The sequence below is a fragment of the Psittacula echo genome, assembly GCF_963264785.1.
Source record: "Psittacula echo genome assembly, chromosome: 9".
In the NCBI taxonomy this organism is placed as follows: domain Eukaryota; kingdom Metazoa; phylum Chordata; class Aves; order Psittaciformes; family Psittacidae; genus Psittacula; species Psittacula echo.
In genome coordinates, this window is record NC_137745.1 from 3130584 (window position 1) to 3145712 (window position 15129).

Below are 15129 nucleotides of genomic sequence, written 5' to 3' on the forward strand. Positions count from 1 at the left end.
CTAGGAGTGTTAGTATATGCAGCAGGTTTGTACTTGTTATATTGGTATACAGAGAAAATTCTGCCATTATTGGTGTCAAAATGGAGTGAAGGATTTGAATTCAAAGTTAGAATAGAATAACACTCTTCTACTTGTCAACATCCTCTATCTAGAGTCATGATACAGAGTGGAATTAATCCATAAAGATGAGAAGAAAAACTGATTAGGTACTGTGGCCAATATACCTACATTAGCCAACAGCTGAGCTTTGACAGTAGTAAACTGCCTGTTTTCACCTTGTCTTCGTTTGCAGTTTTGATGGCTCTTGTAATTTTTCTGTGCTTTTGGAGTAAACTTGCAGACCAGGGCAGTGAAGCAAATCAGCTGCCACACAAACGTAAACATAGTTTGCGTTTTGCTAATCACAGGCTAACAGTTCTACTGTTTTGGGTTTTTTTTTGTGTCCCCCCCTTCCAGATTGAGCAAGAACGGATCGACAAAATCTGGCCAAAGCTTCGGGTGCTTGCTCGCTCATCTCCCACTGACAAACACACTTTGGTCAAAGGTGCGTGCCGGCTGCTTTATGTGTGTGTGGAAACTAATGCCAGAGTTACTGAAGTATGCTCAGCACGTCATCTGTGTTATGAAAATTCTGCTGTTACAAATATAACTGAGTTCTTAGCTTTAATTGCACATTTATACACAATGCAAGGAAGTGTTCTAGTAACCAAGTCTCTTGTGTTTGTGTTCTACCTGAGTCTTCAAATGGAAAAGAACAGGAAACTGGTTGGCATGAATAACAGAAATACCAGTCTCATATTTGTCTTGTGACTTTTAACTGGACTAGAATCAGGCTGTAGCTGGGAAGGGAAAATGTGTGTTTGCTGGTCAGAAAGAAAATATTACTTAGTTATTCATATAAAACCAGAGGGGGCACAGATTATGTATTCTTCGCCTATACCTCTTTATGAAGAAAACAAGAACAATCTCAAGTCACTCAAGTGCATCCGTTCTCTGACAATTATTTTAAACGAGTATTCCAAGATAAAACACTTTTCATGTTACAGTAGCAGTTATTGGAGATGGTGAAACTTGGAGCTGCCCTTTATATCATTACATGAATGGAGATGGGCTTTTTAAGCGTAGTCCATTTTCCTATAGGCTCACTCATGCTATGGGGCGCATTGGCTTCCTTTAGATTTCTGGCTTTATTTTTAGTCTGTTTTTGCTCAGACTGCACCACACAAATGATGTTCTCTTAAAACACTGCAGAAGGAATGCTCCTATAAAAGAGGGATTTGTTCATGATTTTCTTTATAAAGCCTTTTTCCTATCTGTTACTCACTTCTTGATGACTTGAAATCTTAACTCTGTTGACCTTGAAGTTCACATATAAAAGACAGCTGATGAAATCAGATAATTTTTGATTAGGAATAACATCATTTCTGGCCATTTTAAGCTGGGGGGCTGGTGCAGGCAGAAGCCCTGTCAGCAGATGGTATTTGCTGGCTTCCTGATGAAGAAAGAAACAGATTATTTTGCTAAAGCCCTAAAAAGTCTGGGGAGACCCATTTTAGCAATTCTTGCAGGAGCTGACATTCAGGGTAAGATCCAGCTTATCAGTTAGATGTTATCAGCTGGTTGGCTCCTTCAATAATTCACATTTAGGTAGGAAATCCTTTTGATATGCAAGGTTTTATTGATATGACCCCATACATGATTGATAAAAGCTTTTGAGCAGTATGTAATTTTTTTTTAATGTTTACATGATTTTGGAGCTAAAGTTCCATTGTGAATTTGAAGATTGGCTCAGTAGGGTCCTTTGGCTTTGAGACCAGTGTATGTGAGGAACTCTGGGAGCATGGATAACTCCAGAGAAATCTGGTAAGCCTTGGTACCATGCACAAGATGGGGCAGCTGGAGACATCCTGATGTTACTCACCCCCTCCAGCTACTGTTTAGACTAGTGATCTTGAAGTGGGCTGCACACACATGAGGGACAATGCACTGGAATGCAGGAAGAACATATTTTTTGCCATTATTAAATAGAAGATTATTTTTTAAATACTGTTTGTTTCATCCCTGTCTCATCCTTTTCTAATGTATGTTTTATAATGTACATAAATATATTAGTACAGTATTACATATGCATAATTATAAATAAAATACATATTTTGGACTATGTGCTCAGAAAGATTTTACCAATAGGTGGTCATGATTGAAAAGGTTTGGAGACCACTGGGTTGGACCACAGAATTATTAACTCCATAAGTCAGTATTAAAACTGCACCAAGTTAGCTGAAGTCTACTCATTTCTCTAGAGCATTGAAAAGACTGTTGCATAGTGTTGAAGGACATGACTTGTACAGCCTAATAGTTTATTTGTTTCCGAAACACACAACAATTTATGTTTCATCAAGTGGATTAAATAAGTCCCTTGGGAGTCTTCATTTGAATCAGTCAGGATTTCCCTTAAGAGGAAAATAAAACCTTTGCCAGGAAAAATGAAATAAATGAAATAGAGCTGAACAAAATCAAGCAACAATCTAAGGGATACTTACTACTACTGAATGCCATAGGCAACTAATATACATAGAATTAATGTTTTGAAGATGTTACAAGTTAAAATGATAGAGCGATTAAGTATCTAACAGATAGAATCATAGAATAGTTCGGGTTGGAAAGGACCTTAAGATCATCTAGTTTGAACCCCCCTTCCATGGGCAGGGACACCTCACACTAAACCATGCCACCCAAGGCCTCATCGAGCCTGGCCTTGAACACCACCAGGGATGGAGCATTCACAACTTCCCTTGGGCAACCCATTCCAGTGCCTCACCACCCTTACAGTAAAGAACTTCCTCATATCCAATCTAAACTTCCCCTGTTTAAGTTTGAACCCGTTACCCCTTGTCCTGTCACTACAGTCCCTAATGAAGAGTCCCTCCCCAGCATCCTTGTAGGCCCCCTTCAGATACTGGAAGGCTGCTCTGAGGTCTCCGCGCAGCCTTCTCTTCTCCAGGCTGAACAGCCCCAACTTTCTCAGCCTATCTTCATACAGGAGGTGCTCCAGCCCCTGATCATCCTCGTGGCCCTCCTCTGGACTTGTTCCAACAGTTCCATGTCCTTTTTATGTTGAGGACACCAGAACTGCACACAATGCTCCAAGTGAGGTCTCACGAGAGCAGAGGGGCAGGATCACCTCCTTCGACCTGCTGGTCATGCTCCTCTTGATGCAGCCCAGGATACGGTTGCTTTCTGGGCTGCGAGCGCACACTGCCAGCTCATGTTAAGTTTCTCACTGCGCAACACCCCCAAGTCCTTCTCCATCCAGCCAGTTCTTTATCCACCGAGTGGCCCACCCATCAAATTGATGTCTCTCCAATTTAGAGACAAGGATGTCGTGTGGGACAGTGTCAAATGCTTTGCACAAGTCCAGGTAGATGACATCAACTGCTCTACCCCCGTCCATCAGTTCTGTAGCCTCATCATAGAAGGCCACTAAATTGGTCAGGCAGGAATTCCCCTTAGTGAAGCCATGCTGGCTGTCACCAAGCACCTTGTTGTTTTTCATGTGCCTTAGCATGCCTTCCAGGAGAATCTGCTCCAAGAGTTTGCCAGGCACAGAGGTGAGACTGACTGGTCTGTAATTCCCCGGGTCATCCATTTTCCCCTTCTTGAAAATGGGGGTTATGTTTCCCTTTTTCCAGTCGTCGGGAACTTCACCTGACTGCCATGATTTTTCAAATATGATGGCCAGTGACTTAGCAACTTCATTCGCCAGCTCCTTCAGGACCCACGGATGGATTTCATCAGGTCTCATGGACTTGTGTATGTTCAGGTTCTTAAGATGGTCTCGAGCCAGATCCTCTCCTACAGTGGGCCCAGGGTGTTCATTCTCACAGTCGCTGCGTCTGCCTTCCAAGACTTGGGTGCTGTGGTCAGAGCATTTGCCAGTGAAGACTGAGGCAAAGAAGTCATTAAGAACCTCAGCCTTCTCCAAACCCAGGGTAGCCAGTTCTCCCCATAGCTTCCTCAGCAGCTCCTTATCCATCCAGGGAGGTCTCCTGGCCCTCCTGCTGCACTTCCTTCTAGCTGCGATGCAACACTCCTGAGCTTGTAGTAGGTGATCCTTGAATATCAACCAGCAGTCTTGGGCCCCCCTGCCCTCTAGGGCTGTATCCCATGGAACCTTACTAAGCAGGCTCCTGAAGAGGCCAAAGTCTGCTCTCCTGAAGTCCAGGGCAGTGAGCTTGCTGCACGCTCTTCTCACTGTCCTGAGGATCTCGAACTCGACCATCTTGTGGTCACTGCAACCAAGGCTGCCCTGGAGCATCACATTTCCAACCAGCCCTTCCCTGTTGGTGAGCACGAGGTCAAGCTTGGCACCTCTCCTTGTCGGCTCCTCTATTACTTGCAGAAGGAAGTTGTCTTCCAAAGTTGAAGAACAAGTCTGTGGAAAATCACGCTGCAATCTTGGCTCGTAATACTCCAAGGGCCATTAAAAGTTACAAGAAACTATTGAAATATTCACTAGTTTGGGGCCTCTTGTTAAAATGTTATGTTTTTCTCAGACACTTGAGGGATCAAGAGGGTTTTCTTTTCTTTGATGTGTTCTATGTGCTCTAGGGTAAAAGCACACATCACAAAGTAAACTTTTTTATATTGAATATTTAATGACATACAGCTGCTGGAGGGAATATTTTTTCTCCTTAACATAGCACAATCCCACCCTGCTAAAGGATCATTTTCATTTTGCATTTCTGTTTTTACTACTGCGGAGGGACTAGACAAAGGCATGGTTCAGCACTGCAGGCTGGGCAGACAGTTGGTCTCAAGTATTGATGGCTTTGAAGTAGAGCTACATCGAAAACAAAAAGTTTAGCGTCACCGTTTCAGTGCAGTGAAAAGGTTTGATATCGCAGTGAAAAGGTTTGATATCTCAGTCCAACTAAAATACAGGTTTTTACGGGGTTTATGACACCCATTGGTATAATTCCATTTTTTACGCTATTTCAAAATATAACAAGTTCATAGAATTTATACTCATGTGTCCTTATACTACTATTGCTGAAATACTTCAATATTGTCATGCTGTTACTTAAAATACTATGGGAAGCAACTGTTGAGAACTGATGGGAAATAGCATCTTCTCATGAGAAGGTATAGTAAATATTCACTTTATCAGTTAAAGAAGCTGTGCCTTCCAATATGTTTAAATTAGGCTGGAATTATTTTTCTGTGATATTGAAAACAACTATTCCTTTCTTATATAAAGCTGATGGATTAATAAGCAGAAAGAGAACTTGAAAGAAGAAAAGATTTTTAATAATTACCCTTAAAATTACTAAAATATTTCACATATTATTGCACAGGATGGTATTATATATGGCCCAATTAATGTGGACATGCCGTGAGACTAAGTGGAATAATAAATATAGATAAAAGTGTATTAATTGAAATTCTGAAATTAAATATCAGCATGTTATAAATTGTAAGTGGTTTTCAATTTTCATTTGTAAGAAAATGTTAAAACTTATTTTTCTTCAAATTCATATGAAGAAGAATTCAGGAAGTTGACCTGTTCCACAGTGTCAAAAGTCAGCTTCAGCCAACTCTTCCCTGAAGCAAAGAACATAAGACCAGTTTAAAGGAAGCAGGAAGTATACTGCACTTGAATCTGGAGTTTTCTACTCTCTAAATACCATTTAGGTCTCTGTAGTTGGTATTAAATGCAACTTTGTGAGAGGCCTTGATGCCTTCATGGTTCCCCTGTAACCTAAAGCACATTGTGGTGCATGCTTGGTGCAGAAACATGTGTGGTTTAGCCGTGTTCTTCTATTCTAATTTCATGAAGCTGTGGAGCACTGTTCACAATTACCAATGCTGTCTGTAATATTACATGTAACACTGACATTAACCTTGAAATTATTTGATTAATGTTAGATGGAAGGAAGGTGGGAGGTACTGGATATATTTCACATTCACCTGCGTATTCAGTGCTGGTACCTTTTCTAGCAAGCTTGTGCGTACAGTGCCCCTCTTGATAGCTATACAGAGTTGTTTCAAATAGCAGCTTTTCCCTCATCAGAAACAAGCTGCTTGCTCTGAAAACCCTATGCCTGATGCAAGCCACATGACTCCTCCACAGATGCCTGCCACATCAGCAGAGTCTGTGTGTGGAGCACACTGTAATGTTATGTTCTAGGTGTATTCCTATGGCCGTTGAATAAAATTCTTTTTGACAGGTAAGAAGTCGTGGCCAAACAGCTGAAGATGAGGGAACAGATCAATGAAATGGCAAAAGCTTTTTGAGGTGGAAGCTTTGCCAAGCTTTAAGAATTCCCCTGCTATGCTGGTCTTATCCCAGCTGCATAGTTTGCTTTCAGAGATAAAAATGACTACTAAACCTTGTGAACAACTACTAAACCCTGTAAATTACTTTGCAGTTGACTGAAGACAGCTGGTAATACTGTCATTGTCTTTAGAATGCTATTTATAGGAGGGCATTTGTTAGAGCCTCTTCAGCTTGATTTGGGTTGTGTTTGCGTTTGGAATCCAGTTGTGAGAGGATGTTATCTACCTGTTTGGAGCAGTTAATACTATAGCATGTCAGAGATTTTAATTATTTTTTTAAAAAAGCTTGGACTATTAATTTAGCATCAAAAGATGTGTTAATAACGAGAAGGGAAGACCAAAATAAATGCTTTTAACAGTAATGGCATCTGATGTTCCTGTTTATTTAGTAATACCAAAGGCAAATCGCCCCAACAAATTGAAAGCTCTAATTATAAGATGTTATCAGAATAATGTGCCATTTATCTGAGTTCGTCCTGCCAGTGGAAAGCAAACAGGGGTTTTTCTGCTTTTTGTAAGACTGAAAAACACAGGACACTAACTGCTTCCATGCTGCATTGCAATCTTCTGAGGGCCCGATAAGCCTGAACCTTGCCAAGAGGCAGCTATTGGCTTTGTAATCTGCAATTTCCTATTTCTGCTTAGGTATCTGATATATGAGTTATTTTATTCCAGAGTAGAATGAAAGCTTTTCACACTGGGAAGGTTTTGATAATTGCTTTTAGAGGTTATGACTTTGTGCAGAATGTGTTAGCAAAAGGCATTTTGTCATTTCCCCACCTAATTAATTTGGAGAGGTGTTCCTGTACCCTACACAACAATCCTGTATTCTGGACTCATGTCTGAATGGACTCTGACACGGAAATACAAACATGAGTGGTGAAAGATCCCCATCCTGTCAAAAACCAGGGCTGCTTCTGTTGCCTTAGAAAAATTCTTTATTCTTTACCTTACTTTCTCCATCTGCATAAGTGGAAAACACTCCCTTCAGGCTAGTTGTATGCAACTTGATTCACCAAGTGAAGAGTGCTTTCTTTTCTCAAATCATTACAAAATTAATGTCAGAATTATTATGTCTATTTATTAAAACGTTTGGCTTCAGAATTTAAAGAATTATTTTACATCTTCTTAATCAGTATTTGGCAGAATTGAACGTGGCTGTTAAAATGCTAAACTGGCTCCAGCTAAATATAATTCATCAATAGCATGTTAGCTTTAGGTCAAACTGATTGCCAGAAGGCATCCCAGTAAAGCAGATACTGCAGTCCCAGTTGAGGAGAGCTTTAAGTATGAACTTAAGTCTTTGGCAAATCCTTTCCACTGATGTTTAATCAGAGAGCTGGGCTGCAATGTGTTTACTGTGACACATGATTTTAAATGGAAGAAATCTTCTAAAAGAACATAATGATCTGATTTCATTCCTTTTGAATTCTATGCAAGTTTTGTTGATGTTTTGATGATGCAGGATCAGAGCTTTTCATGTAATATCTGGTAGTGTGTAGTGGTGATGACACAGCTTTCATGGTTCTTTTCCTTCAGAAAATCGACTCTTTTGATCTGTGTAAGACTTGTGTGGTACTATGTAGTCTGTGTTACAGAGGCCCTGCTATTTTTTAGAGGGGAGTTTTATCTTACTAATCATTTACATATATGTGTATGTATACACACACACATGTTTTGCAGGTATTATTGACAGCACCCAGGTGGAGCAGAGGCAGGTCGTAGCTGTGACTGGTGATGGAACCAACGATGGACCAGCACTTAAAAAAGCTGATGTTGGCTTTGCAATGGTATAATCTTGAGCATATTTATTGATGTTTGAATCATTATAGATTTGCTAGAAGAGGTTTTTCATTCTTTACATGCTGAGAAAGTTGCTTGGTTATTATTTAGTTATTGGAGAGGGTGAATTATGTTGTTTCTGAATCCTTTCATTTACTGTGTTTTGTTACTTTTCCAGTATTTTGTCTAAGGTAATTACTGGCTATGTGCAGAATCCTGTGCCAACACAGAAAGATTGAACTATTTTCTCCACAACAGTGGAGCACTATTTCGCTTTGATAAAATCCATCACTAAGTGTAAAGATGTCTTCCCAGTGTATTCTGATTCAGAAGACATTACTATTCTAGACTATATATTTATATACGTAACTAATTTTTGTTAGCAATTCTGTTCATGTATATTAATAAGATATAATCAATGATAAAAATAACTCAGAAGATCAGTAGTCATCAAGCTGGTAATTTAAACCACTCAAAATGATCATCACATGAACTCCATTGCTATCAGTCCCCTCTTCTGTGTCCTTACTCACTTTCAAAAATAGGCCACATTAGCAAACTTCCTAGTGAACAGAAAATGCAGAATATATTCAGCATTTCCTGTTACTATGCTGGGAAGTCTCCGCACAACTGTGGACTTCGAATGAGTATGAAGATCTGTATTCTAACTGTCTCTGTGCTTTCTAGTAGGTAATTTTAGTCACAATTAATTTTTGCAGGGTATCGCTGGAACAGATGTGGCAAAGGAAGCCTCAGACATCATCCTGACGGATGACAACTTCAGTAGCATTGTGAAGGCTGTAATGTGGGGACGTAATGTCTATGACAGTATCTCCAAGTTCCTGCAGTTCCAGCTCACTGTTAACATTGTGGCTGTCATTGTGGCTTTCACTGGAGCATGCATTACCCAGGTGAGCTGTTGCTAAAAGTATGGGGTCAAATCCTATCGAGATAACTTTTCTTTCTTAAGTAACAGTGGCTTACATTTGATTCTTACTTTGCAAAACAGAAAGTACACTGTCTGAAATTCTTCTGAGCATTAAGAGTGTATTTAGGATCAAGCTGCTAAATGTTAAATAGCAGTTCAGGTAAGGAAGGGAAATAATTCATCTTCTTTTGGAAGCAGATTACTTTTAAGAGCGGCTAATTTTTGTGCTGCTTCCCTATAGCTCCCTGAGTTTGATTACATATTATCGTCATGACCGAGCCTTGTGATGATGGACAGAAAATGTCAGGGGTTGGAAGGGTAAAGTTATGTGACTTAGCCTTTTCCTCTCAGAATATTTCACTATGAAATGTATATTTTTGATGGATTATGGAATGGGATTATAATTTTCAGGAGAGCAGTTCTGACACACAGAGGTAATCCCAGCAGGGGGGCTTTTTGACTGATAAAAACACTGTTGCTTTCAGGCAATCCCTTTTAATTTCAGGTGCAAATGGCAAACCAGTTAAATGCCACATGCAGTTGGACTTTGATCTCTTTTTCTCCCTTTACATTAATGCCCCAGTGCAATCCTGGTGTACTTGCAATGTGTCTGCGTCTTTTGCAAAAAGCATGTGTGAAAGCAAACCACAATTTTTTCCCCCTTCAAGTTACTACTTTTTTGACTAATAAAATGCAGTTTTATTTTCCCTAGAAAGAAAAGATGTATTTAGTACAGCAGGTTTTTCTAATGGAGGATAAAACACAACATGCAGGTTTTAGTGCTGTCCCTCCCTAAATTAAAGTGTAGTTGTGATGCTGCAGACAGGTGCTGTTACAAACTGCCTCCTCTGATGGAGACAGACAATGGGGAAGCTGCCTCTTCCCTCTCTTGTGCATCATGCAGATGCACAAACTTGTTTTCGTGGGTGTATTTCACCTCATGCACACCTGAGCAAAACAATGAATAAGTCATTAGCTCTGTTCCAGGGTAAACTTACATTGTAATCATGGAATTGATACTTGAAACCAGAAACCCAGGTACCTTTACAAAACCATGAGGTCAAACTTCTCCTAAGCCTTGACTGACACATACAGGCTTTTTTTGTGCGGCATGTGAGCAAGCTTCAGCTTCTGCTAGCACCATGCAGTGGCTGGGTGGATGGGACTGGCACCTGTCAGCTCCCCTGCTGAGCGAGCATAAGGATAGTGCTGGGAGTTTGAGACATGCAAAAAGGCTGGTTTTGAAGGAAGTGGAAGTGATCTTAAACAACTGAAATAACTATTTTATCCTGTACGGAGAGCTCACTGACACCTGAATTCACTTGTTTCCCAAAAAGTCAAAAGTTGCAAGCTGCCAAGTGCTAGCTCCCCCCACTGCCCTCAGGCCCTGCTGATGCCTGGGTGTCACAGCTGAGCTTCTCTGTGCCACAGAATTACTCACGTGGTGGCAGAAGTTGGAACTTTTGCCCTTGGAACTATTTCCAAGCATATTGAGAAAACGCTTAGCTGTAAAGTGATTATTGTTGGTAACAGAAGGTGTTGGAATAAAGACTAAAACTCTGGAAGGTCAATCCTCCTGGATTTTCATCAGTGGTACAAAACAATATGGAAAAGAGTGCTAACAGCAGCGTGGTGAGAATGCTGTGACTGGGCCTGCTGTGAGTGATTCCTTTTAAAACCCTGTTTTATAGACATTCAGTTATTGCCTACTAACATTTATTTAAGGTGATTTTGTTGTTGTTGATGTCCAGCATTTTTTCAATTGCTTGATGAAAACATGAAGGGTAATATATTCCATTTGTTAATTGAGGGATAATCTGGTTTATTCTTTAAGAGGTTAAACAGTGTAAAGACAATTTTCTATCTAGTCTAAGTGCATAAACAGTGCAAACTTTTCATTCCAGAGCTTTCTTTATCCTTTAAATAATTTCACTGGCTTCTAGTAGGACTTGGATCAGGACCAGTGTCTTTATATTGCCCTAATAGTCTGTAAGACCATTGTTGAGCCTGTCAAGTCTGTAGTCCCTGTTTAAAGGTTTTTAATGTACACCTCCTAGAATTCCTGTATTTCTGTCCAAATAGATTCTCCTACGGTTCCTCAATTTGGCAGTAAAAATGCAAATCCAACAGAGAGGTCCAAAGAAGCTAAAATTTTATTTGTAGCAAAAGGGCAGCAGTTACTTCCATTGTAGTTCTGTTTATGCTCAAAGACCTCACTGCTGATCATCTCAAGCAGCTCTTGGTTCTGCCTCTGCTCACAAATGGATGTAGGTTTTGACTCAAAGGCTCTAGCCAGTGAAAGGGCATTATGTTTGTTTGGCTCATAAGCTTTACTAAAAGGTACGTGTGAGAACATGTACATCACTGTACCCTGCGGTTGCTCTGAAAATAGCTCTATCTCAAAATGCTTGAATATAGCAAAAAAACCCTTGCAAACAGGCTAGGTGCACACACACAGATCTAAGTCTGCAAAACTGTACACAGGTCTTAAATTACTATCTTGCCTGAAACGTTTAAGTTATTAACAAACAAATGAAGCTAAAATCTATAGTTTCCAAAAGGCAGCATAGGTTTCTGTGACCTTCAAAATGAATATTTAAGGTCCACATCGGGCTGAATTTTACTTTGCTTTTAGGTAGTCAGTTTGGCTTTCTTTGACACACAGAATATAATTTTAGTTCACAATTAATATTCAGGTTAATTAATAGTCCCCAGGTTATGTTTTAGGTGATATTTAATCAAATCTAGAATGAGAAAAATTCTGTGGAGGTTGTAACATTTCTTCCATGCTTCTTATGTCACCTCTCAAAAAGTATGTTCTGCAATTCAGAGCCAGCATACTGGGACATTGGAGTATGAAGCTTCTATGCTTACCTACTCTGATTAAAAGCTGCCTAGGGATCACTCCCTCTGTGGCTGCTTAGGTGCTCTTAATTTTGTTTCCAGCGTGTAGATAGCACCCCCCAATGAGATGACAACTATTGTTGCTACTAGTCCCATGCCAGTACAGTTTGTGGCACAATGCAGCCAAGATGTATTAATTCACCTTGTCTTTCAAATATAACCTATTTCCTTTACCTCTTGCTTTCCTCTCTCTGGGTTGCTCAGTGCATGCTTTTAAACTGATCAGGGTGTGGTTATCTTGAACAGTTTGCATATAATTGTCCATTCTGTTTAGCAACTGTTACCTCAGGTTAAGCCAGTGATTTCTTTTTCCAGTGGATTTATGAGATATAAACTCTTATATTCTGACTTCATCCTTGGAATAACAATTTTGCACAGCCCTTGCCTGACTCAGTGAGGGTTCTTCTTTGCAGCTCTGCCTACATTTACTGTGAATTTTGTACTTCAAATGAGTCATTGCTCCACATCTCTAGATATCATATAGAGGTTTATATGCGCCTTACAAAGCCAGAAGATTCCTCCTGTTTCCTGTCCCCTACACAGTACCAAGAGAATATTAGGTCATTATGTTTGGAGCTGTAAAAATAATCTGGGTATGTACAAAATAAAGATTTTAAAATGCAGTTCAGTCAAATGGAAGCAGCTTTTCACTGGAAGTCTAAAGCTAGCAGGTCATCTCTGTGCCAAATTTTGTCTGTGTCCAACCACTGAGGCAATATAACTATTCAGAAAGGTTGCATCAAAGAGAAGAAAAAGACTTTGACATTTTGCATTCAAATTATTATTCTTGTAATCTGAGGAAGACTTAATGCTTTAGCAGACATTAGGAATTGAAAACAGTGACTTTATAGTACATTATGTTTGGAAAATTAAATGTAAATTAAAAAGCACTCTAGCAGTGAACTACTGTATGAATCACTTGTTTTTACAGATCTTGTTCAAGAAATGAGGATGATCTATACTTACATGTATAAGGCAGCAATTTACTTGGTTATAATGTTTGAATGCAGAACTGTATTTGGCAAATCCTAAAATCATAGCATTGGCAAATTTGAAAAAGCTGTAATATAAAATCAAAATCACTGTTTAGCTTTGTTTTGGGAGGGCTTAGAGCCATGGAGGTAGAATTGAGGATGCCACTTCCGTACAGTTAGTGGATGATCTAGCAGCAGAAGTGAGGGCTGACATTTCTCTGTGTTAGTGGGTATAAGGTTAACCCACCAGAAATGCTCATTTTTATAAACCCATGCATGTGTTCTCTTGACAAGTGAGAGTGAAGAGGTAAGGGTGAAAATACCTTTTTCCTCTCCTACAGCTTATCATCTAAATCAGAAGTAACAAGCTCTAAAATTTGTGAGGCTCTGCATGTCGCAAAAGATTTGTAGTTTATTTCCAGCCTTTGGCAGTTTGTACTTTTAAGTGTTTTGAAGATGAAGTGTAACATCACTTGATTTAAGGGACATTTTCCTTTTACCTCTAGGCCAAAGCTAACCTATTCCAAGGTCAAGTGGAAAGGAATTTGACAATAACTGGAGATTTTGGGTGCAATTTGAGCAGCTTTCATCCCCAAAGTTTTCAGAAAGTGAGTTAGGAACTAACTAGTGCTAGTCAGTTAGTGACCAAAATGAGAAGAACACTGAATTTGCATCCCACTTGCATAAGTGACTAAAATCTGTAATGGAAGACTAAGCACCTTAGCTGATACGTATTTTGCTCAGCTTCCACCAACTAATCAGAAATCAGATAGAGTTGCAGTGGAAATTTCATTCCACTGCCTGCCCAGACTAATGTGTATTTAATGTTTTGGCTTCAGCTTAGAATGAGCTTTCACACTTGACTGAGCAGTGTAGCACTGCCAATAATAGATAATTATTAGGGGCACCATAGCCAAACAAGGTGATTGGCAGTGTGAAATGGTGAGAACAAGTTGTTGCCAAAACTGATGACTGCCAACTACAGTTGCGTGATTTAGAGACTGAAATAATCTGCCTCTTCGTTATGCTAGGAATACGTCAGGCTCCGACAGACACCTGAATATTTAACTGTATTTGTTAAGCATAACAGACAAATTCAGTTTTACTGACATAGTCAGCACAGGAAGTGGAAATTCAGCTATTGTAACATCTCAAAGTAGAGAATGTTTCTCAAGAAAAGTTATTAACCAGACAGGTAGAAGTATGACAAGGAAAATTGTTCAGTAGAAACCATGTTTTCTTTTTTCTCTATGTACTGTGCCCTAGCAACAAACTGCTTTTAGTGCAAGTACTCTCCATGTTTGAGGCATAAGTATTAATAAAAAACAAATGAGGCCTCAATTTGGAACCGTGTTTGTCCTGATTGCTTTCAGGTTTTTACCCACCTCTAAAGACAAAGATGTTTCCTGTTTCTGCAGCTGCATACCAAATGAGTGACTGAACTCTCCACATAAGCCCAGTTAATGCAACACATAACCAAGAGGTCAAAAATTTATTTATGCTAATCTTCCCTAATGTAGCCAACCTGTAAAACTTAGAAACAGGAGGTTGCTTTTCTCCATCCCTTCAAATAATCCAAAAGTTAGGTTTGGGGGTTTTTTATGAATAAGGTGTATCAAAATTTATCTAACTGTAGGGATGTTAAATGTATGTTTTCAAGAGGAAATAATGGTTTATCACAAGGGAGAGTTGGAATATAAACCAGATCCACAAGAGACCAAACCAGTTACCATTGTTCTCCATATGTTCTTGGGATACTGAATTGGCCTTCATTATTTGACTATATTTTATTAAAAATGACCATTTAACCCTTTGAAAAAAAGGACAGAGTTCATAAGGTGAGTTTATTGGCTTTGATTTGGCTCGTATGCTGGTCCATAGATTTCTTTGCTTCATTATTACAGCAGCATGGTAATGTAATGCATAAAAATAGTGCTCAGATCTTCCAACTTCCACACTGCAGATTAACTCCCTTCCACTATAAGATCTGTCATGCTGATACCTTGTTACTTTTGAGATTCTATTTTTCTAATAAAACCCATCTATTTGAAACAGAAAGCAGACCTTACTAATGCTGCCCATGCTGGGTTCAGTCTAAAAGCATAGGAAGGAGGTTGTTAGATACAGAAGAACCTCCTTCATTCTTCCTGATATGGCTCCTTGAAGAAGTTGCATCTATCATTACAGCTGCCCTAGTGAGTTAAA

General features: G+C 39.5%; 1 protein-coding gene across 12 annotated transcripts in view; it reads left to right on the forward strand.

The window, feature by feature from the left end:
- ATP2B2 (ATPase plasma membrane Ca2+ transporting 2) overlaps nucleotides 1-15129 on the forward strand; it is a gene marked incomplete at its 5' end in the record, with an annotated part of 180885 nt that overhangs the window by 134449 nt on the left and 31307 nt on the right. For all 12 annotated transcript variants that reach the window (XM_080625697.1, XM_080625698.1, XM_080625701.1 and 9 more), the window contains 3 exons: nucleotides 457-544; nucleotides 8020-8126; nucleotides 8838-9029. In XM_080625697.1, the coding sequence (XP_080481823.1) occupies nucleotides 457-544; nucleotides 8020-8126; nucleotides 8838-9029 (387 nt within the window). The remainder of the gene's footprint in view (nucleotides 1-456; nucleotides 545-8019; nucleotides 8127-8837; nucleotides 9030-15129) is intronic.